The following is a 24,322-nucleotide window of genomic DNA, read 5'->3' on the forward strand; positions in this document are numbered from 1 at the left end:
AACAAGTCATATTACTTCCTGGTTTGGTTAGCAAAGTGAAGAAAACTCAAGAGGCAGCAATTGCCCAGAGTACCAGCCTTGGTGGGATTAGAAGGGGAAGACTTGCAAAGGCTGCAGACAAGAGAACTCTTGCAGAAATAAAATGCAAAATTAAATGCATGCACGTTTTCATTTGGGATATATCTACTAAAAACTGATATTTTTTGTATTTGGACAGTGGAGTGTCCCTTTAATAAAACATAATTAATGGCTCCTACATTTTGGCCCTGGCTTCAACAATCTAGGCAATTATCAAACCAGGTGGTACAGTATTATAAAAAGGTTTTATACCAATTTAAGACTAGGATTAAGGAAATCTTTTTTTATTGTGAGCGTTATAAAAGACCACTGATCCTGAGAGTGGGAAAAATATGTATATTCATACATCTTGTTTTCACTTAACTGTTGTATAATAATTAGTTAAAAAAAAACAAAAAAAAAAAAACACTAAAAGAAGTAGTATGCTACCCAATACATGTTAATATGCCCCCAAAGGAAAAATAACTGAAAATCCTTTATACACAGAAACATGAACATACCTTATTTCTCACAGCAGGAAGCAACGCATTGAAGCAGGTAGCCAAGAAAACCCCCCCAGCAAATGCATTACAAAGGCTGAGAATTCGACGAGATCTGGAAGCCTTCTCACAATCTGCCCCAATTATCTTGACTGGTAGAAGAGATCCCAACATCATGAGGACAAACACTGCCAGCAAGCACAGCAGCTTGGCTACAATGAGATTCATCTTGATTGATATGTTGTTTAAAGGTCACTGACGGAAAAAATAACCCAAGCCAGACTTTCAGCTTCAAGTGAAAAAATGAACTGGAGATGGTACCATCCTCATCGTTTATCAGTGGACTAAACGGGAAACAAAATGAAGGATGTCACATGAATAGAGACAGGAAATTCAATTTAACTGTGCATCCAGTGTAACACATATAGAATTGTCAATGAAGCATTTAATAATACTGGACAAGTAACATCCTTATGGTTTATCTGCAAACTACATAAAACCATAATTCTTACTTGGAAATTTATTTTCCTTTTAATCTTCTAGCAGCATATACTGCAATATAAGCCTTTCCTCCAAAAGGTAGGATAGGAAACTTTATATCAAAGAAAGTTCAGTCAACCATGTTAAGCTAAAATATCAGAAGTGTATTTACCAGGGGTGTACTCACTTTTGTTTCCAATGGTTTAGACATTAATGGCTGTGTGTGGAGTTATTTTCAGGGGACAGCAAATGTATACAGGCTGTACACTTACTACTTTACATTGTAGCAGAGTGTCAATTCTTCAGTGTTGACACGTGAAATGATACACTGCCTCCAAAAAAAAGTCACCACCAAACAAAATGTTCACACACTCTAATATTTTGATTGGACTGCCTTTAGCTTTAATTACAGCACGCATTCACTGTGGCATTGTTTCAAAAAGCTTCTGCAATGTCACAAGATTTATTTCCATCCAGTGTTGCATTCATTTTTCACCAAGATCTTGCATTAATTAAGGAGAGATTTGGAACACTGCGCAACGCCTTATCCAGTACATCCCATAGGTTCTCAATAGGGTAAAGGTCTGGACTCTGTGGTGGTCAATCCATGTGTGGAAATTATGTCTCATGCTCCCTCAACCACTCTTTCACAATTTGAGCCTGATGAATCCTGGCATTGTCATCTTTGAATATGCCCGTGTCATCAGGGAAGAAAAAAATCCATTAATGGAATAACCTGATCATTCGGTATATTCAGGTAGTCAGCTGACCTCATTCTTTGGGCACATAATGTTGCTGAACATAGACCTGACCAACTGCAGCAACCCCAGATCATAGCACTGCCCCCACAGGCTTGTACATTAGGCATGATGGGTGCATCCCTTCATCTGCCTCTCTTCTTACCCTGATGCGCCCATCACTGGTGTTTCCCCACTATCCTTCCAGTTTTTAATAATGCGTTGGACAGTTTTTAACACAATTTCAGTAGGTTCTGCAATCTCCTTAGATGTTTTCTCTGCTTAATGCATGCCAATGCTTTGACCCTTCTCAAACAGACGAACATCTTTTCCTCAAACACGGATGTGTCTTTCGACATGGTTGTTTAACCCCTTAGGGACTGAGCCAAATGTACACGTTGTGAACAAAACAAAACGTAAACAAAACCTGGCATTTGTGCTATATGTCTGTCCAACCGTAATTCACCTCTTTCATATTAAATGCACCCACCCTTATTATATATCATTTTATTCAGGGGAAACAGGGCTTTCATTTAATATCAAATATTTAGCTATGAAACATAATTTAATATGAAAAAAATGGGACAAAATAAGACATTTTGTTATTTATTTAGTTCTACGTGACATTTTAACTATCAAGGTCATAATACTGTTTGCTTTTACTGCAATAAAATACACATAATTGTATTCAGCAAAGTCTCACGTGTAAAACAGTACCCCCTATGTACAGGTTTTATGGTGTTTTGGGAAGTTACAGGGTGAAATATAGCGTGTTACATTTGAAATTGAAATTTGCCAGATTGGTTACGCCTTTGAGACTGTATAGTAGCCCAGGAATTAAATTTACACCCATAATGGCATACCATTTGCAATAGTAGACAACCCAAGGTATTGCAAATGGGGTATGTCCAGTCTTTTTTCAGTAGCCATTTGGTCACAAACACTGGCCAAAGTTAGTATTAGTATTTGTTTGTGTGTGAAAAATTCAAAAAACGCCAATTTTGGCCAGTGTTTGTGACTAAGTGGCTACTAAAAAAGACTGGACATACCCCATTTGCAATACCTTGGGTTGTCTACTATTGCAAATGGTATGCCATCATAGGAGTAATTTTCATTCTTGGGCTACCATAGGGTCTCAAAGGCAACGTAACCAATCTGGCGAATTTTAATGTGAAAAAAATGAAACACAAGCCTTATATTTGACGCTGTAACTTTTGAAAACACCATAAAACCTGTACATGAGGGGTACTGTCATTACAGGCAGTCCTCCTGCTGGCAATGCAGCAGCCAGCTAACCCGGCCATGTGACTGTGAGGTCCTTGCAAGGACCTCACTCTCACATGGCCGGGGGGGGTTGCAGGAGAAAGGATCTGCCGCGGGGCACTCCCTGGGATCCCAGGTGAGTCCCCCCACCCGGGTAAGTAAAGAAAAAACGTAGGGCGTACTATTACGCCCTGCGGCGTTTAGAGCCGCTTAGAATAAGGCGTAATAGTACGCCCTCCGGTTTTAAGGGGTTAAGAAATGAGAAGCTACTCATTGCATCAGTTAGGGTTAAATAACTTTTTGCCAGCTGAAAGATAAACGCCCATGCAGTAACTATCCAATAGGCGGCTCTTACCTATTTTGATTATATATATATATATATATATATATATATATATATATATATATATATATATATATATATATATATATATATATATATATACACACACACACACACACACACACAATACAAAATTCCCTGCACTCACACTTAATATTCTTTGTGCCTTAACGTTAGGCATGCGGGTGCCAGTCCTTGTAGGGATCTTGATATAGACAAATTAAAAATGCAGGCTGCACTCACGGTCTTAAATTTCAATGGTGTTTATTTAATCAAATAGACAGATCAATGTTTCGGTCCACGTAGGGACCTTCCTCAGGATCAAGTGACTCAACAATAAAATCAAATTCAAATTTAATAGAACTACAATTCAATTCAAATATAGAACTACAATCATTATAGATAAGTGATTTACCCCAGGTGTTGTGCTTAATCCCCGTCGTTCACCGCCATTCACCGCGCATGTGCGACAACCTGTGTGCCCTCACGTTGACCCGCAACCCATGCGTGATGATGTAACAAACACGTCGTTGCCTCAGCAACGTTTGTACACATCTCCACGGGAACCGCTACGGAACATGTACAAAAATAAGTGATAAACAGAGAATAGCCTAGCAGGGTGAAAAGGCATATGGGAAATAAATGTGAAATGACAGAAAGAATAATGGGTGAATTAAAGTAAAATAGATTAATTAAAGTAAAAAAATAATTTAAAAGAACAAACTATGATTTAACAAGCTTGTGCCAATATGCAAATACTGTATATCCTTAGTCTTATAACTTAAAAGACACAAACTACTTCCATATTTATATAATGGTCAGTATCTTATCTTATGGACTTTATGAGTCCTTGCATACTTATTAATAGTGCCTGAATTTGCTTCATTGAACATAAATACTATAAAGTACAAAAAAAAAATCCACGTATTTACACTTAAATCCTAATGCTATGCTGATATGTACAATGAATAATGAATCAGTAACAGCTAAACATAGGGGAAAACCAACCTATCAGGTGCTTCTATCCTATTTGAGCAAGATGGCATATTGGGAGCCAAATTAAGTTAATACTGAGAGTCATCTAACTATAATTAAAGTGTAATATGGATTTGCACAAGCATGTCAATCATTAGTGTAATCATTATAATTCATACAGGAGCAGCTAGCGGTAATGTAACAATAAAAAGAGACTTCTGCTGGCAATACTTATTATTCAAATAAAGGTCATTTTACCATTCAGAGTGCTTATACTTTATATAGGTTTTAATTTTGTTAAGTCCTCTGGGTGAGACTGTATCAAGTCTGAATATCCAAAAGGTTTCTCTATTAAGCAGCGACCTCCCTCTATCTCCTCCTCTGCATGGCTCAGGGATATGATTAATTGCTGTAAACTTTAGCGATATAAGTGAATGTTGTAAGTTCATTATTGTTGAGTCACTTAATCCTGAGGAAGGTCCCTGCTTGGACCGAAAAGTTGATCTGTCTGTTTGATGAAATAAACACCACTGAAATTTAAGACCGTGAGTGCAGCCTGCATTTTCAATTTGTATATATATATTTAGATTGTACATGTGCATTTACACACACATTCATGTAAAAGTACACTTATAGAAAAGTACACAAATAGAAAATATATATATTAAGGGAGCACACTAGGTCTTAGTAAAAGTGCAAAATTATTTACTGCATTCCAAAGAATACATCGCTGTGGTATACAAATAAATCAACGTTTTGACCCTGCTGGGTCTTTATCAAGATCACAGTGACAAATGAAAATTATTTACAATTTATACATAACTGTGTAATAAGCTTACCAGTAAGATGATCGGATAGCCGACAGACTGAAAACCCGGAAGTGAAGACCACCACGTGACATTGTGCGTGTGACGTATTACGTATTACGTATCACGAAGATAGCGTAGTTACTAGGAAACTACGTTCAAAGAGTAAAAACAAACGCCCGGTAAAAACTAACCGGAGGAAAAAAAGGCTACACCAGTCTACAGACATGTGCATGAAACAAGAGCTAAGCCCATCTCCCCTGAGTCTGCATCTATAAATCTATCCGTGCAGAAACAAAGTGAAGTGAATCAGAAAAATGTGTAAAAACATCGAAGTGAGAACTTACAGTGTGTAAACAATGTGCATAGAATATCTGCGCAGACTGGGATCGGGCTGAAGCACATATAGATATTTAATTAAATAAAAGGTCGCGTTGTTTTATATACCAACATCTAATCTATGGGGCTAATGTTTATTATTGTACCATGTAGTGGACATTAAGCTGGAGACATGAAATTGTGTTCGCTAAATCTATTGTGTTCATAGGAAAAATACAACTATCTCCCACATTAACATTTATACTATATGGATCTGGGCCTATTTTCACTATACCTTATCTCTTTTTTTGCATGCTATATATTAGGAATTGCTTACTAACTCAAGTTTAGATATTTCCCATGTGTGTATCACATTGGGAACCAAGGTATAGTGGCTAATTTGCCTATTCCAGGATAGACTGTGTGGGTTGTACACTTTGAAAGGAACAACATAAAGTTGTATCCTATTCTATACTGTAGAGACAGGGGATTACATATTGATTGAACAAATCTAATAAGAAGTATACTATGGGACTACAGATGTTATATTCTAAGTATTAGGACATGCCAAAATTTACGGCTACAGGAATACTAGTTTAAAGGAACATGGACAATACAAGATGTTCATTGAGTCCATTTGGGGTCACGGTGTTTAGATGATGGATCCAATGGGCTTCACGTTGTAGGAGCAACTTGGATCTGTCGCCTCCTCCCGGTTGTGCAGGGACGTGGTCGATTGCAATAAATCGTAATGAAGGTAGATGATGGTGGCTGGCCAAAAAATGTTTAGCGACCGGTTTGTCGGTCCGTTGGTCTCTAAACGCCGTCATTATTCATTATTCCCTGAGTCCTCTGATGCGATCTCGTAAGGTCATATCGGTTTTACCGACGTACGAAAGTCCACAGGGACATGTAATCATATAGATGACATGTGTAGTCATGCACGTAATATAGTGATTGCCATTCTTTTACCACTATGTGGATGGGCAAATGTTGATCCTGTTAGCATGTGGCTGCAGGTGACGCATCCACTGCATTTAAAACAACCTTTTTTGTGGATAAGGGGTGGTTTGGCATAGCAGTGCCGAGGGTCATTCCGAACCAGCAGGTCCCTTAGGTTACGGCCCCGTCTGTAGCTGATCATTGGACTCTGTTTAAATTTTTTTGGAAGACTTTGGTCCGATTGGAATATGTTCCAGTTTTTATATATAGATTTTTTGAGCGACGGGGTTACCGTGTTGTATGTCAGAGGAAGAAAAAGCTTCTCTTTTGTATTGGACTTTGCTGTCTTAGTCTGTTTAAATTTACTCCAGGCTTTATCCTGTGCAGTATCCAGTGTCCTGGGGTGAAATCCCCTTGCTAAGAAGCGGTCACGGACTTCTTGTAATTGCTCTTCGCATTTGATTGGGTTGCTGTTAAATCTTAGCACTCGTAGGAACTGTGATATGGGTAGAGAGTCTTTGATATGCGGAGGATGGAAGCTGGTAGCCGATAATAGTGTATTGCGGTCAGTCACCTTCCTGTATAGAGTAAAACCCAACCGGTTTTCTTCCTTGAAAATAGAAACATCTAAGAATTCAATGTTGGTTTTATGCCAACTCAATGTGAGAGTTACCGGAATTGGCAGAGAGTTGATGTTTTCCACCATCTCCTCAAGTGTGGTGATGGTTCCTTTCCAGACTATGAAGATATCATCCACATATTTCAGGTATTTAATTATCTGCTGTTGGTATTTAGGAAGGATATGCGTGTTCTCAAACCAATACATGAATCCGTTGGCATATGCCGGTGCCATATATATTTACATAAATGCACATGTAGAATCTAAATATACATATATGTAATCATTCTACATAATGAAGTGATTTTAATAATTATAATTCGAGGGACAACCCAGGCAGAAAGTCGAGAGAATTTTATTTGAAAGCAGGGCTGGTGCAAGGATATTTGGGTACACAAGCGAAGATGATTTTGGAGCCTCCCCACTATTCCCCCCAAAAGCATCTTCACCCGTGTGCCTCGCAACCTACCTTTTGATTCTTATCCCATTTTTTAAATGTCTTATCCCCTACTTTTTCCCTATTGTGTATCTTATACCTCCCTTGTTACATAGCCGAAAAGAGACTTGCGTCCATCAAGTTCAGCTTTCCTCACACGTTTTTGCTGTTGATCCAAAAGAAGGTAAAAAAGAAAAAACCTAGTCTGAAGCGCTTCCAATTTGGCAACAAACTAGGAAAAATTCCTTCTTGACCCCAAAATAGCAGTCAGATGTCTCCTTGGATCAAGCAACTATTACCCCACTAATTAGAAATTATATCCCTGTATGTTATGTTTTTGCAAGTATTTATCCGATTGCAGTTTAAATCTGTATGGACTCTGATAAAACCACCTCTTCAGGCAGAGAATTCCACATCCTTATTGCTCTTACTGTAAAAAAACAAAAACAAAAACTTTTCTTTGCCTTAGATGAAATCTCCTTTCTTCCAGCCTAAATGTGTGACTTTGTGTGCTATGTATAACCCTGTTTATGAATAGACTTTCAGATAATGGCCCTGAATATATTTGTATAATGTTATCATATCCCCTCTGAGGCACCATTTTTCCAAACTAAAGAGATTTAAATTTTTTAACCTTTCCTCGTAACTAAAATACTCCATTCCTTTTATCAATTTTGTAGCTCATCTCTGAACTTTTTCTAGTGCCATGATATCCTTCTATAGAACAGGTGCCCCAAATTGCACAGCATATTCAAGGTGTAGTCTTACCAGCGAAATATAAAGAGGCAAAATTATATTTTCATTCAGAGAATTGATGCCCCTATTTAGACATGACCCCCCCTTTTTGTATTTCTTACTCCCCCCAGTCTCTGTGTCTCCTTCTCTCAAAGCGCCTTTATGTATTTTACTCTTATCAGCTCCTTTGTGTGTTTCACTTTCACCACCAGCCTGTGTCTCTTTTTCCTCTTACCCAGCCCCTCTATGTCTCTTTCACCCCCAACTCCTTTGTATTTCCTCTCACGGGCTCTTCTGTGTGGTGCTTTCATCCCCAGCCCCTCTGTGGACTTTCTCACCCCTAGACCTATCTGTGTGTTTTTCTCCCCACTCCATGTCCCTAAGTGTTCCTCTCTCCTCCTCTCCATCTCCATTAGTGGTCCTCTCCCCTCCCTCCCCTGTCCCTTAGTGTTCATCTTCCCTCCCCCTTACCTGTCTCTTAGTACCCCCCTATTCCCCTTAATGTCCCTCCCACCCACCCCACTGTTCATTATCCCTCCCCTCCACCTTAGTGCCCCCCCAATGTTCATCTCCCCCCTCCCCAGTCACACAGCATTCTATTCCCCCTGCAACAGCATTATTTTCTCACCTCCCCTGTCCCATAGCGTTCTTTCCCCCCCTCCCCTGCCCCATAGCGTTCTTCCCCCCCCTCCCCTGCCCCATAGCGTTCTTCCCCCCCCTCCCCTGCCCCATAGCGTTCTTTCCCCCCCTCCCCTGCCCCATAGCGTACTTCCCCCCCCTCCCCTGCCCCATAGCGTTCTTCCCCCCCCTCCCCTGCCCCATAGCGTTCTTCCCCCCCCTCCCCTGCCCCATAGCGTTCTTTCCCCCCCTCCCCTGCCCCATAGCGTACTTCCCCCCCCTCCCCTGCCCCATAGCGTACTTTCCCCCCTCCCCTGCCCCATAGCGTACTTCCCCCCTCCCCTGCCCCATAGCGTACTTCCCCCCTCCCCTGCCCCATAGCATTCTTTCCCCCCCTCCCCTGCCCCATAGCATTCTTTCCCCCCCTCCCCTGCCCCATAGCATTCTTTCCCCCCCTCCCCTGCCCCATAGCATTCTTTCCCCCCCTCCCCTGCCCCATAGCATTCTTTCCCCCCTCCCCTGCCCCATAGCGTTCGTTCCCCCCATCCCCTGCCCCATAGCGTTCTTTCCCCCCCTCCCCTGCCCCATAGCGTTCTTCCCCCCCTCCCCTGCCCCATAGCGTTCTTCCCCCCCTCCCCTGCCCCATAGCGTTCTTTCCCCCCCTCCCCTGCCCCATAGCGTTCTTTCCCCCCTCCCCTGCCCCATAGCGTTCTTTCCCCCCCTCCCCTGCCCCATAGCGTTCTTTCCCCCCCTCCCCTGCCCCATAGCGTTCTTTCCCCCCCTCCCCTGCCCCATAGCGTTCTTTCCCCCCCTCCCCTGCCCCATAGCGTTCTTTCCCCCCCTCCCCTGCCCCATAGCGTTCTTTCCCCCCTCCCCTGCCCCATAGCGTTCTTTCCCCCCTCCCCTGCCCCATAGCGTTCTTTCCCCCCCTCCCCTGCCACATAGCGTTCTTCCCCCCCCTCCCCTGCCCCATAGCGTTCTTTTCCCCCTCCCATAGTTTTCCGGCCGAGCTTCAGTCTCCTGTACCTGGCAGAACTGACAGGAAGTGCTCTCTCAGTGAGCACTTCCTTTCAGTCCGGCCGGGTACAGGAAACATAAGTTCCTGTACCGCGGCGTGCACTGCTCGGCCTATTTTGTGTGGGAGTGTCCTGGACCTGAGAGCCAATGTCATTATAGTGTGTACTTTGTCATAGTCCCCTCTCAGGGCCAGTGGGGAATGCCCCTGGAATATGTCATAGTAAAGCCCTTGCATGGGGACTGTCATACAAGGCAGTTGTGGCTGCCATTAAACAGTTGCTCTACACCTTCAACATAAAATCTTGTCTCATGTGTGGAGGGGACAGCTATATTCACTCTGGGGATTGCTATACTCCTTATACTCCCTTGGATTATAAATCACTAGCTCTTGTAGAAAATATATAGATTTACATAAATACAAAAGTCAAATTTAAATATACAAATATACTCAAATGAGTGTTTTAGAGCAGTAAAATGTTTAATGCTGATAACATCATCTGTGAAACAGCAATTTATTTTTGAAAATGCAAAAAACAAATATGAACGCTAACTTTGGCCAGTGTTTTTGACTAAGTGGCTACTTGAAAAGACTGGACATACCCAGCTATCCCAACTTGCAAAAATGCATTTCAGGAAGTTGGCCCCCCCCCTCCCCCATTGCAAATCCTGTAGAATACAATAAAAAAAAAAAAAAAATCACACACACAGATTGCGTGTGTAATTTCAAGGATATTATATATGATTTGCAGGTGTCAGGGAGCCGCATTTAAAATATGTGAGTCTCCAGGAACTGCTGGAAGACTTGGGATGTCTGCATACCCCATATTGAATTTCCTGGATTGTCTTCTGTTTCAAATGGTATGCCATGATGGGCTGCCATACGGTCTCAAAGGCAGCATAACCAATATGGCAAATTTCAATGTGTATAAACTAAAGAAGGGAACGTGCTATATTTGACCCTGTAAATCCTGTGCACGGGGTGTAGTCTTTTACTCGTAATACATTGCTGAACACAAATATATGTGTTTTATTGAGGTAAAAGCAGTATTATGGCATTCACAGTTATAATGCCATGCCAAACTAAGAATATTTCTTAATTTCTCCCACTTCTTTTAGATTTTATTCATACAAAATTATGTTTTATATATGAATATTTGATTATGAAATGAAAGTCCCGTTCTTCTAAACAAAAGTATATATATAAGTGTGGGTGCACTTAATATGCAAGAGGTAAATTATGGTTTAAACAGATATATAGTTAAATTCTAGTTTTTGTTTTGATTTTTTTTTTTTTACGTGTCAGTTTAGAGAGGTATAAGCTCTTTGTAAGGCCAGAATATTAACAAAACAAAACATAAAAATCATAGGTAAGAACTGGTTCTAGAAGCACATATATTGAGCTATAACAAAGCAAGAACTTGTTTGCTTACTGGGTGGGCAAAATTAACAGCATCATGAAAAACTTGTGCCCCAAGGCTAAACCATGATCTAGTAGACATATTTAAATAGTAATGTTTATAGGACATATGGACAATGAACCAGGTTGCTGCATAACAGATTTGGTCATGTGCAGCTCTGCAATATTTTGCCAATAAAGTGGTTACTGGTATTGTTAAATGTGCAGCTCGCAGAGTCCAGCCTGGAAATAAGTTAAAATGGCTTACGTAATAGAACGGGCAAGGATAATACTGTTTGGATAATGCTTTCCCCTTTTTGCTGCCCACAAAAATGACAAATTCTCTGAAGGTTCTCCATTTAGCAAGCTTCTGTGCATTTTAGGTATATCAGGAGATACTTTCTTTGATCCAAGGAATGACATTTTTTTTCAGCTGCATTCTTTGGATGAAGAAACAGAGTTGAGACTTATGAAAAGGAGATCTTTGGACATAACTCAAAACAGGATTTATTTTGTCCATAAGGGATAATGAAGGAAAGTCAAAAGAATTTGAAGTTCAGGAAACCATATCCTCCCAGCCCAGGGTAAAGTGATCATGATGACCCCCATACAAAGCAGTCTTACTCTGGCAATTAGAAGTAGAGGAGGAAAGATGTATGTTTGCAGTGCCATTTCTAGAGTCTTCAAAAAGGCAAAGGTAGTAAAATACTTAAAATAAAATACATGTGCCCATCCTTGTAGCGCTGTATTGGATGTATGCACATACACTGCCTCGCATATACACACTGAAACAAACACACACAAATGCACATGTGTGTTCACACACATAACACAAACAACATATACACACAAATATCACAATTTACATATTTTTAACCACGCCTTGCTTCCATATGTTTTTGATGTAGGAGGGTGGCTTCACTGGGGTCCAGTAGCATCTGTATAAGTCTGATGGGAATCTGGTCCAGGCTCTCCCTGCTCCTGGCTCTTCTTTGTCCTCCCTCACGCCTTCTCCCGCACAGCTTGTTGGTAAACTGAGAGGAAGTAACTTCACATAAAGTAAACATGCCCATCGGGTGGCTGTAAGGGCATGTGCCACCCAATGGGCCCACCTGAGCTTGCAGGCCCCGTGCAGCCACAACGGCGGTAGTCCCGCCCCTGCAGATGAGAGTACAATGTGTGATCTGATATGCAGAACAAATTATGCCTCTGTTCAAACACATTGTTGCCCAATTTACTACCTGCACTAACAAAAATAAAACTTCTAAAAATGATCTGTGGAATTTGAGTAATCATTGATACAAGTGGATTACAATTGTTCAAGAGCTTGTGAATTTCTAATCTGCAACAGATCCCACCTACTCAGAATTAAAGATTGCAGCAGGTGCAGATGAAATATCTGCTGCCAGAGAAAATTATATGAGACCTAGAAGAGACAAATTCTGAGCATGGAGCAGGTTTGCTGAGCTTACTTTCAGATGTCTACCTAATGCGCACGCAGGAACGTATTGCATCAATATTTTTCTATGGGGATTTGCAAGACGCTGTATGTCTTCATGCAGTGTGAGAATGTCCAGCGTCATTTCCTTGAGTCAAACTTCGTGAAACTGCAGGAAGAGACTTTAGTGGCTGTCTGATAAAACAGTCACTAAAGGCAATCTTAACACTGCAATTTAAACATTGGAGCAGTGAACCCCGACCACTTCCATGGGATGAAATGATCTATGCGCCCATAGTGGTCATTAAGTGGAAAATAATTGCTATCTGGTTGACCTGTAGACATTCATACATCTATTTCATCTCATGGTTTACCATGATGTCTCCACAACCCTTCAATTGTATTATTATGCAATAATTCACAGTTCCAAATTATGTAAAACAGACATTAATAAGCATGGTGCATTAGCATGTCCTTCTAGCTCATTCTACACGTCAAAGCGTGTATACGCTAAAATTCATCACACCACTATCTCAAAAACAATAATGGTTCAAAGGTTTTGGCCTTGGACAATTTATTTTGATGCTAAAGGGTTATACCAAGCACTGTAATAATTGACAGGGTTACTCACTAAACACTGGTTTTGTTTGGATGGACAAAATCCGGTGAAAAGGGAGACATTCCGACAAGAATGGCAATTCTCATATTCACTAAAGCCAAATCAGGTTGGAATCCAATCGGCCTGAGACAATCTGCAACAATCACCTGGATGCATTTGGTGTCCGGACTAAAATGGAATAAAAAAAATAAATAAAAAAAAGTGAGGGAGGAGGAACATCCTAATGCCCCCACCCATGGCCAGCGAGTGTGGTTTACTAATTAAAGAGGGGGATATAGTGCTCCCCCCGCACCCAAAGGGTACAGACTGTTATATTTGGAAGATGGGGAGGCTTATGTCCCCATCACAGCACTACCCATATGTGACAGGTCTGGGCTTTAACTATAATATTCAGGGATGGAGAAGGAGAAATGTCCAGCAGGAACAAAGTAAGTGATAAAGAATTGGAAAATGGTCCCCTTATTGGGAGGCAGTGCATTCCTGGCATTCATAAGGATATAGTGGGTATGGTCCTTGTAGTAACCCTTCAAACATATGACATTACTGAAAAATAAATATGCATACAAGAGGACTGTGTTTGTTATACATTGCATGTTTTATAAAAAATAAATAAAACGTTTCTAATTTAATATAAAATCTATCTTTATCTCTGTTTGTTGAACATTTGTACTAATGTGCCGTGCACATTTTCCACCCTATACTACTATTAAACAAATCAGTTAGATCCGTTAGTAATGTGTACTAACAGATTCTAGTGGGCTGCAAGTAGGAATGGTTTTGCTAACAATAGTAAAAAAAAAGTCACCGGACTAGATGGGAGGGTGACCATTGGGGAATTTAAAGCGAATAAGACGCAATTTAGTGGCTAAGTAAAGCGGCCCTTAAACGCTACAAACTGGACTGCATTTAGAAGCAGCATGAGCCCGGGTCACTGGACTAAGCTATTCCCTTGCACAGGAGTGTTAAATTAGGAGAATATGATTTGAACCACAGTTTCCCAGAACACAAAGACTCACACAGAGGAGACAGGAGCTGACACTCTACTCCAGAAAACTCCAACTGGACCACAAGCAAGGCATGAGCCAATAACCTCCTCTAGCCAGCTCTCCATAGGAACAGGAGCTAAAAGACTGTTGCTGGATACTAGCTCGTGCCTATTCCATCTGGACCCTCCCTTCTGCACACAATATGTATGAGAACAGAAGGGTGCTGAATATATGGACTGTCACTGTCTATGTGTGGCAGGTCATAGTAGTGTAACAATGTGTGCCTCTGTGTGTGGCGTGTCTGGGATGTGTCGAAACATTGTATATCTGTGAGTGTATCTTTGTGTATGACAGGCAATGTTTTTGTGTGCGTCTGGGAACACACACAAAATCATTGCTGGTCACACAATGTTTTTAGGTTTCGTGCCTGTGAGGTTGCATCTGTATGTATCTTTGTGTGTGACAGGTAATGTATTTGTGTTTGGGTTCGTGCAGGTGAGATTGCACCTAAATGTATTTTTGCTAGTGTGTGCAGGGACGCTATGATTGTTGATGGCAACCTTGTTAGCATGGCTCGTTTCCACGCAAACCCCAATAGCGAGTTTGGATCAATAGATGTCAAAAAGCACCATGGGAGTTCTAGTTATAAACAGCTGGCGATGTACCGCTGGGCTACCCACCAACTACATAGGTTTTCTAATTCACAGAACAGTTTACACACCTTCCATTAACTATGGGTGAGCATCGAGAGTTTCAGCTGTGTATATACATGTATCAGAAATGCCAGAATAATCATACTGAATTATTGACCGTAGGAACTTTCCAATGTCCGCCCCGGCCGCTTTCTGGTCCCGGTGATTCTGACTTTCCCGAAACCATCACACTAAACTCTCCACCCCACAGCAAAAGCTTTATACGCAGATTGGACAGTGATGAGGCAACGCTTAAAATCTCCAATCTGATTGGCTATGGTTGTCTGCCTCTTCCGGACATTACGACAAGAGTTCATGTACGCATGTAAAAGTGGTCCGCGGTAAACGGAGATCCTGTTTATCAGTTCCGAGTAACAATGTTCTGATTAAGGAGCTATCCATCAAGTCAGTGCTGAACCCTATAACAAAAGCCTGGACATGTATATTCATATACAATTATAAAACATATTAAAGTGCCTTAACCCCTTAAGGACACATGACATGTGTGACATGTCATGATTCCCTTTTATTTCAGAAGTTTGGTCCTTAAGGGGTTAAAGGACCACTCTAGGCACCCAGACCACTTCAGCTTAATGAAGTGGTCTGGGTGCCAGGTCCCTCTAGGATTAACCCTTTTTTATATCAACATAGCAGTTTCAGATAATAGGGTTAATCCAGCCTCCAAATTCTCTATTGGCTGTCTCACTGACAGCCGCTAGAGGCGCTTGCGTGAAAATCACAGTGAGAGCACGCAAGCGTCCATAGGAAAGCATTGTAAATGCTTTCCTATGAGACCGGCTGAATGCACGCGCAGCTTTTGCCACGCATGCGCATTCAGCCGAAAGGGAGGATTGGAGGCGGAGAGGAGAGCTCCTCACCCGGCGCTGGAATAAAGGTAAGTTTTAACCCTTTACTCTCCCCAGAGCCCGGCGGGAGGGGGTCCCTGAGGGTGGGGGCACCCTCAGGGCACTATAGTGCCAGGAAAACGAGTATGTTTTCCTGGCACTATAGTGGTCCTTTAAGTATAACATGAAACACTAGAGGATATTCTTCTGTGACGCTAGATACATTCATTTTGCAAGTTACTCATACCTAGCACCTTCCATTTCCATTAACCCCAGCATGATGCTTCAAATGGCACATCTATGGAGAAGCACAGGTATTAAAAAGGTAAGTTTATATTGATTGAAAAAAAATTATAATACTGTAAGTATTTAAGGTATTTAGAGGTTTAAGTGGCTCTATTGGCTTCCACTCTGACAGCCACAAGAGGCGCTTCTGTCCAAATAGCAGAGTGAAATGCTCTTTAACCCCTTAGTGACCAGACTATTTTTCAATTTTCTTACCGTTAAAAAAAAAAACCTTCAGTGACTTACCTGAATCCAGCGCCGATGTCCCTCAGCGCTGGGTCAGGCTTCGCCCACGCTCCTACCCCACTGACATCAGCCGGTGGGGGAGACCTAATGCGCATGCGCAGCAATGGCCGTGCACGCATTAGACCTCTCCCTAGGAAATCATTATTCAAGGCTTTCCTATGGAGATTCCGTCGACGCTGGAGGTCCTTATGCATAGTGTGAGGACGTCCAGCGTCATTTAAAACAAGAACACGGAAGTCCCTCTAGTGGCTGTCTGATAGACAGGCATTAGAGGAGGACTTAACACTGCAATGTAATTAATTAAGTTTATATAAACTTAATTACACTTGCAGGGTTAAGGGTGGTGGGAGCTGGCACCCAGACCACTCCAATGGCAGAAGTGGTCTGGGTGCCAGGAGTGTCCCTTTAAAGGGAAACTCAAGTGCCAGGGTACTCAAGTGCTTTACAATTCGTTTTCCTGGCACTGCAGGTCCCCTCTCCCTCCCACCCCCCAATCCCCAGTTGCTGAAGGGGTGAAAACCCCTTCACTAACTTACCAGAGGCAGCGACATTTCCCACGTCGCTGCTTCTTCCTCCGCCGCCGCTCCTCCCTGTTATCGCGTCAGCCAGTGAACGGGACTAATCCCGCCCACCGGCCGGGGAGACCTAATGCGCATGCGCGGCAATGCCGCTCATGCGCATTAGAGCTCCCGATAGGAAAGCATTAAACATGCTTTTCAATGCTTTCCTATGGGGAATTGAGCGACGCTGGAGTTCCGCACACAGCGTGAGGAAGTCCAGCGACGCTCTAGCGAGGTGAATGGTTAGAGTTAGGACCCACCTAGGGGGGTCTGCCTTGATGTTGGCAGGTGGGCTCATCCTCTCATGGCCATTGGAGGTAACTAAAAGACCTCCATTTGTTTTAAAAATACATAGGGATAAAGGAGAGAGCGCAGGTAACTAGTTTTTCTTTGGTTTTTACTATAATTTGGGGCTGATGTGTACTGTAGTCATTGCAGCCGCCCAGTAGTAATGGGAGTTGAGCGCAGGACTTTTCTTTCTGCATTTGTATCCATTTTTTGTATTACTCAGCCTTGTTACAATGCAGCCGCCCATCCCATGTGTTCCCTATTAAGGGTTAATAATGTATAGGGGTGTATATAAAAAATACCCCTTTCTGTCTCATTAGAGATTTTTGCCAGAGGCTCAAGGAAGCAAGGTGAATGGTTAGAGTTAGGACCCACCTAGGGGGGTCTGCCTTGATGTTGGCAGGTGGGCTCATCCTCTCATGGCCATTGAAGGTAACTAAAAGACCTCCATTTGTTTTAAAAATACATAGGGATAAAGGAGAGAGCGCAGGTAACTAGTTTTCCTTTGGTTTTTACAGCAATTTAAAAATACATGTACCGATAACTTTAAGGGTTTCTGCCAAAGCTTAACCCAATATGTGTTCAACAACATCTCCCGGGTACAGTGATATCCCCCATGTATAGGTGTGTCAGGTTCATTGGGGGCTAAAAGACCTTATTTGGAGAGTGCGCATTCCAGTTCTCCAACTTGGAATTTTCTCAGCTGGTCATCATGCACTATTTGGGATATTTTTAAAGTCAGCCAATGTAATTTACCCCATCAAACAGACATCTTAGGGTATTTCAAATGGTGGTATTTTAACACTTTCCATGCACTAATTCTACCACCTGTCAGGGTATTTATATCGGCAGACATTTTGTGCTATGATAGAAATTAAAATGTATATTGTCAGAGTCACTCTGAACAGAGCAGACTCCATTTTGTTATTTTCAAGCTAACAAAAGACACAAGATTTATATCCTTTCTTAGACGCTAACTACTGAGCTGGGAGCTTAGGAATGTTTGTATATACAAATCAAGTGATAAGAAATGAGAACGGAGGATGGACAGACTGTCCAAATGCTAATGGAATAGAATAAATTCTAAACCCAGACATTTGTGACAGAGAAGATTAAATAATTTAATTTTACTTTCGATATTGTATAAGATCCCACTGTAATTTAGAGGTCATATTTAGTTTATAACTGTCATATTAGAAATTATAGCAGAATTTTCCAGACACATAGTCTGAAGAAAGCCCAAAGAAACTCTTTGAACTGACAGAAAGATAACCATAAAGATAAGCTAAATGACGTCAAAATAGCCACCAGGAAAAGTTAACTCTTTCCTGGATAGGTATGTTTAGTGGGACGAGACTGCCCTCTATAGACCAAATACATTGTTTCTGGAAGGTAACCACACCTCCAGTTTTCGATTGGTCTATCACCTAGTGACGAACAGAGAATTTTTCCCTTTAAAAGTTAAGACAAAGGGAAGAGAATGGAAGCAGCGAAGGAAGCAAAGGAGTAAGCAAGGGGAGAAGAAAGACAAGGAGTCAGAAAGAAGCAGAGTCAGAGCGAGAAAGAAACATTCCTTGACACTTAGCTACCTGAGAACATCTGATGACAATGTCTACTCAACTGGTAATTATACTGGTTTCATTTAATGAATCTAAATTAATTAAAATTTTTCTAATAGCATGATATATGACTGGATAAATCACGATCAGATTTCGATATTTAGAAATCTTAGTTAACTAAGTATATAGTTATAACCATTCCATTCTGCAGATGGAATTAGGATAATTATGTGATTTATCACATGTTAGCATATCGTGATATTTATCCAGGTGTATTGATTTGCTCTAAAATAAGATAAAATATCTGTTTAGGCAAGTTAAAATTCTGCTTATAGAACATGGTAGATTACTCTTATTGGATGGTTCCAGGAAATGACTAATGAGCTGGTTTAAATGTTATTTTATTTAAAATTACATGAGAATAGATCTTAATTACCCAGAAAGGTCTAACCAGCATTGAAAGGGTTATTCTAACTGTTAGCTAAGTTTTATGGCCTTATGCTGCAAGCTGTGTGAAAGAAAGTTTCTCTGTGAAGCCCATCATAAATCATTGTCTTGCCAATTGGCTGTGTTAACCATTGGAATGTATTGCCATTTGTATTGCATACTCATGTTATACTGAATATTCATTGATTATTATCACGCATGTTAGATATTATTATTATTTAAATTGTCACAATAAATTGTATCTATTTTTACAACAATTTGTGATTTTATTTATATGGAATACATTTCACTTACACGATAATGATCTTTGGGATCTGAGAATTGAAATAATGGGCAATTCTCAACTGTTTACTATTATTATCCCATAAATATCCCCACAAATTGGAGGCACACTGCTGAGATCGTTTAAGTTGAAATTATATTCCATATACAATAATATTGGTGTAATTTATGCAATATTAATCTTGATATAGAAAAGAGTTTTGTATTGAGATTCAATCAGTGTATAACAAAAAAATGGCCAACGATACATCTGTAACAGATAATACTGAAATAATTGAAGACCTAAGAAAAAATGCTTTAGTCCATATTCATAAACATATGAAAAATGATTTAAGCTATGAGGTTTGGTTGAAAAGCATAGAATGGGAAGCTAAATAAACCATTCTAAGTGATACACACATAATAACATATCTTAAAGAAATTGCTGGACAAAAGAACATAGAAAGGAAAATGGCGTTCATAATACACTCTTGGCCTTTCTTTATGACAGCACTTCTTAAGGCGTTTGATGAAAACAAGGTATTGAATACCAAATTGGACACGTACAGCGAACAATTGGGCATTCAAGATGGGAAATACCAAGCTTTACTTGCTGAGCATAAAACTCGTCAGGCTGATCATGAAAAAGAAATGAAAGCTTTGGCAGATAAATATGCACAGGAAATAAATCAGCTTAAAATGCAATTGAATGAGTATGAAGAGGAGAGTCAGAAATCAGACAGTGAAGTTAGCAGCCATCATTCTGTGCCAAAAAGTAGCACAAAAAGGCAAGAAAAGACTATCTGTAAATCCCCTCATTGTTATTATTTTCCCACACCAGACCAGGTTTTCATAAAACAGTCTCAAGGTAAAGACGTGAGTAATTCTGAAATATCGCCTGTGAAACATAATTCTCCATCTCCTGGCATTGCCAAACAATCTTGGCAATCTTGGGCAGAACAGTTTGATAAAACTGTCCTGGCCAAACTTGAGAGGGAGATTCCAGTTCAAGGTGATAGGAATGAAAACAGACATGGTTCTGTACACTGGCAGGATTCTGATGCTGATCAGAATTGTGACAGTGAACGAGAAGCTCAGAGTGATGGGAGTGAAAGTGATTGCACTGTCCACTCTGAAGGCCATGTGACTGATATTGTGGTGGAATCTCGGTAGAAATAAATTTAGTAGGCCGAGATTACCACGTGGCATGTGTACGTGCATATGCTAACGTATCGGTCAGTTGGTTGCACGTGGCAAGATACGATCAGTAGTGTACGGAGCATGTGCAGGAATACCGGATGTAGTATTCCCCTCCTCCATTGTGCTGGACAAGCCATGCGGTCAAGCAGGAAGTTAGTTCTTGTTCGTATTGATTGGTCAAGAGAATGTGCGGGTGGAGCTTAATATGGGAGGAGTTATGTGCCTATATAAGGAGCCTGCACTATTGTCCGGGGCTCAGAACTTGTTGTATTTTGGTGACATTAGTCCCTCTGAGTCCCGATCGGTGAACCGAATAAAGAATCTCTTCCTTCCTGAAGAAACCTGTGTCCATCTCTCTGTGCTTGGCTTCCGTCAGTTTCTCCGGTATCATTTGGTGCATTGGCCGGGAAGCTCATCGTTCAACGGTAGCTGAGAAGCAGAGGCGTGAGACGGTCTATCTTTGCCCACGTTCTCTACGGCTGCACCCCTGAACTTCTGCGTGGACCTCCCTTCGACTCGGCGCCACTGGTCTGTTGTCCAGGAGATCATCGGCCTCTATGTAGTAAGTGCTGGGGTGTCCCCGTCGATGAGTGTGAACTCAGGTTCAGGAACGAGGAGGTAAGACGACCGCTGTTTTAGACGGCGGACCCACTAGGGGTATACCGATTGTGCGGTAGGCCCATAAGGGGTTAATCTGTGTATGGAATCTGCCCTCTCTGTCGGAGGGAAGGAGCGAAGGCGCACCGCTCAATCGAACGCTCTTTAGTAAGACCGTTTGATTTGGTTTGGAGTCAGGCGGGGTTCTGTGTAAATAGCCCTAGCCGGACACCGGTGTCTTGTCTAGACTAGCGTTCTAGGGTGTACAATTTGTTCGCTAGGTCGGAGGGACCAGGAGACTAAGCGGCGTCTGTGTAAATTCGGTCCGCTAGCTCTCAACCTATCTTGGCTAAGTGGGAAGGCGTGTAAATTTGGAACCCACTAGACTATTGATAGAGTAGAAAGACTAAAAGGGTTCTGTTGTAAATTCCGCCCTCTAGTTCACTATATGTGGTGCTTGGGCAGTGTGGCTAACCAAAACGGATGTAGATAGTTTTAGGTAGTCCATCAAGGTACTGGCCAATAGATTAGTTGGGAATTGTATATGTGATAAAGATTGTTTAGTAACGTGTATATCTTGTTAGATAGCGTGAGCTCTGCCGTCTAGCGAGAGTGTTAATAGTGTGTTGCTGTATTATAGTGCACGGTACCATAACCCTGTATATTTACTGATACTGTATATAAGTACTAATAATTGTCGTCTATTGCATGTCTAACACCATAACCACTATTAATTGTACTGTGACCTTAAATTGTACTTTGACCTATGCTAACTGTACTGTAACTGCTGTTTGTAAAGACGATGTTACTGGGGTGTGTTATAGACGGGTAATTCATATATAGAGGATTATAGCGTGGGTGACGGTATAGTTTCGCCAAAGGGCATAATATCGATTACCTAGTGACTGGTGTAACAGCTGTGTGTGTACGGGAATTCCCTGAGTGTTTTTATTGTGTTATTGTGTACGTTTCACTTGGTAACTGTACCCCGTGGTGCTGTTGCCAAAGGAACGGGTGTGACTGTTGTATAGAGTGTGTGTATAGCATTCGTTGTCAACGACGCTCCATTGATAAGTATGGGCGCGTCGGAGTCGACGATTTTGGATCCCTTAGGATGTATGGTAAAGAATTTTAAAAAGGGATTTACAGTATGTGATTTGGGGGTTAAAATGTCTCCTGCACGTTTGATCACTTTGTGCACTAGGGAATGGCCTACTTTGGTTGCGGCATGGCCGCCACGTGGCAGTTTAGATCCAAATCTGGTACAGCGTGTACACGTGGCTGTATCAGGTAGGCCTGAACTTTACGGACAGTTTCCATACATTGATTGTTGGAGGCAGGCCGTAAACGACTTGCCAAGATGGGTCCGAATATGCCACGAGGAGCAATGTCGCCTCATGGTGGCCAGGACTTGTTTGTCCACTAGGACCACGGTTAAGCCCATTTTCGACACGCCCCCTGAGTCCGAGATCCCTATGCCGCCCCCTTATTTCTCTGCAAGGGGAAGTGATACAAGTACAGGAAGTTCCACACCCCCTCCCCCGTTGTCCCCATCTACTTCCTCCTCCAGCTCAGAATCCACCCCACGCTATACTAAACCTCCCCTTCCGGTACCAGCCCCCGTTAAGCCCACCTATCCCGATTTGGCGCCACTTCAAGCTTCCGGTCAGGCTTCCTCTAGCCCGGCTCGGAATATTTTATTCACCGGCCTTCCTTATGATAAAGCTTCTACATCCGCACGTCTTATTACCCCCCGACCGGAACCTCTAACCGACGCCCCTCCACGAAGCCCTATACTAACCCGACAACTGACCGGAACCCAAAAACCTAAACATTACCAGATGCCTCTTCGTTTGAATCCTGGGTCAGCTTACCTTAATGATGTAGGTCAAATGGTGTATGCTGACCCAGTCTTCGTATATGTCCCATTCACGACTACCGATCTCTTGAATTGGAAGACCCACAATTCCTCGTATACTGAAAAGCCACAAGCCATGACCGACCTGTTCACCTCGATAGTCCAGACGCATAATCCAACTTGGGCTGATTGCCAGCAATTATTAATGACATTGTTTAACAATGAGGAGAGGACTAGGATAAACCAAGCGGCTATTAAAGCACTAGAGGAAGAAGCCCGTACTTTAAACCAAGCAAATCCAGCAGCATGGGCCGCAACTCATTATCCTAATGCTGATCCCGACTGGGATGTTAATGGCACAGATATGGTTCATCTAAAAGCCTATAGAGACGCTATAATTGCTGGCATGAAAGCCGGAGGGAAGAAAGCCATAAATATGTCGAAGACGGTTGAGGTGATTCAGAAAAGTGATGAAGCGCCTAGTGTCTTTTATGACCGATTATTGGAGGCATACCGTCTGTATACCCCCTTTAATCCGGAAGACACTGAGAATTCCCGAATGGTAAACTCTGCCTTTGTCAGCCAAGCTTACGGAGATATTAAGCGCAAGCTACAGAAGTTAGAAGGGTTCGCAGGAATGTCCATCACCCAACTAATGGAGGTAGCAAATAAGGTGTATATGAATAGGGAATCAGAAAGTAAGAAAGAGGAAGAGCGCAAGATGCGTAAAAAGGCGGATATGCTAGCGGTAGCGATCGCAGGCGTAGATAGACGGGGCCCAGATAGAGGCGATAGTAGGTGGAATAGGGAACCCCTGAGTAGGAATCAGTGCGCGTATTGTAGAGAAGAAGGGCATTGGAGAAGCGAGTGTCCAAAAAGAGAGCAATACGAGAGAGACCAACCCAGGGCAGGATATGGAAACTTTAGAGGCAGAGCGAGAGGTAGAGGAGGTCCCGGAGGGAGTAATAGTAGTAACAGAGGAAGTGTAAGAGAAGACAGATACTATCCCGCAGCGCAAAGGTCCCGCGATAGAGAAGATAGGGACTTTGTAGGATTGGCTGACACGGTCATGGAGAACTATTGATACCGACCGGGCTCCATCCCCCTTGGTCGAGCGGAGCCTATGGTCGATGTATCAATAGGGGGAAAAAGGAGTGCATTCATGATCGACACTGGTGCTGAACACTCAGTGGTGACTG

At 42.0% G+C, this 24,322-nt stretch overlaps 1 protein-coding gene across 4 annotated transcripts in view; it reads right to left on the reverse strand.

The window, feature by feature from the left end:
* Positions 1–15,200, reverse strand: part of SLC39A3 (solute carrier family 39 member 3) — a 110,710-nt gene extending 95,510 nt beyond the window's left edge. The window contains exons 1-3 of one of the 4 annotated variants that reach the window (XM_063457351.1): positions 15,007–15,200; positions 13,312–13,467; positions 579–901 (exon numbers count right to left, since the gene is read on the reverse strand). In XM_063457351.1, the coding sequence (XP_063313421.1) occupies positions 579–785 (207 nt within the window). In that variant the 5' untranslated portion in view covers positions 786–901; positions 13,312–13,467; positions 15,007–15,200. The remainder of the gene's footprint in view (positions 1–578; positions 902–13,311; positions 13,468–15,006) is intronic. The other 3 variants (XM_063457353.1, XM_063457352.1, XM_063457350.1) reach the window with 3 other exon arrangements.
* Between the last annotated feature and the right edge of the window lie 9,122 nt (positions 15,201–24,322).

Source organism: Pelobates fuscus, chromosome 5 (genome assembly GCF_036172605.1).
Source record: "Pelobates fuscus isolate aPelFus1 chromosome 5, aPelFus1.pri, whole genome shotgun sequence".
In the NCBI taxonomy this organism is placed as follows: Eukaryota; Metazoa; Chordata; class Amphibia; order Anura; family Pelobatidae; genus Pelobates; species Pelobates fuscus.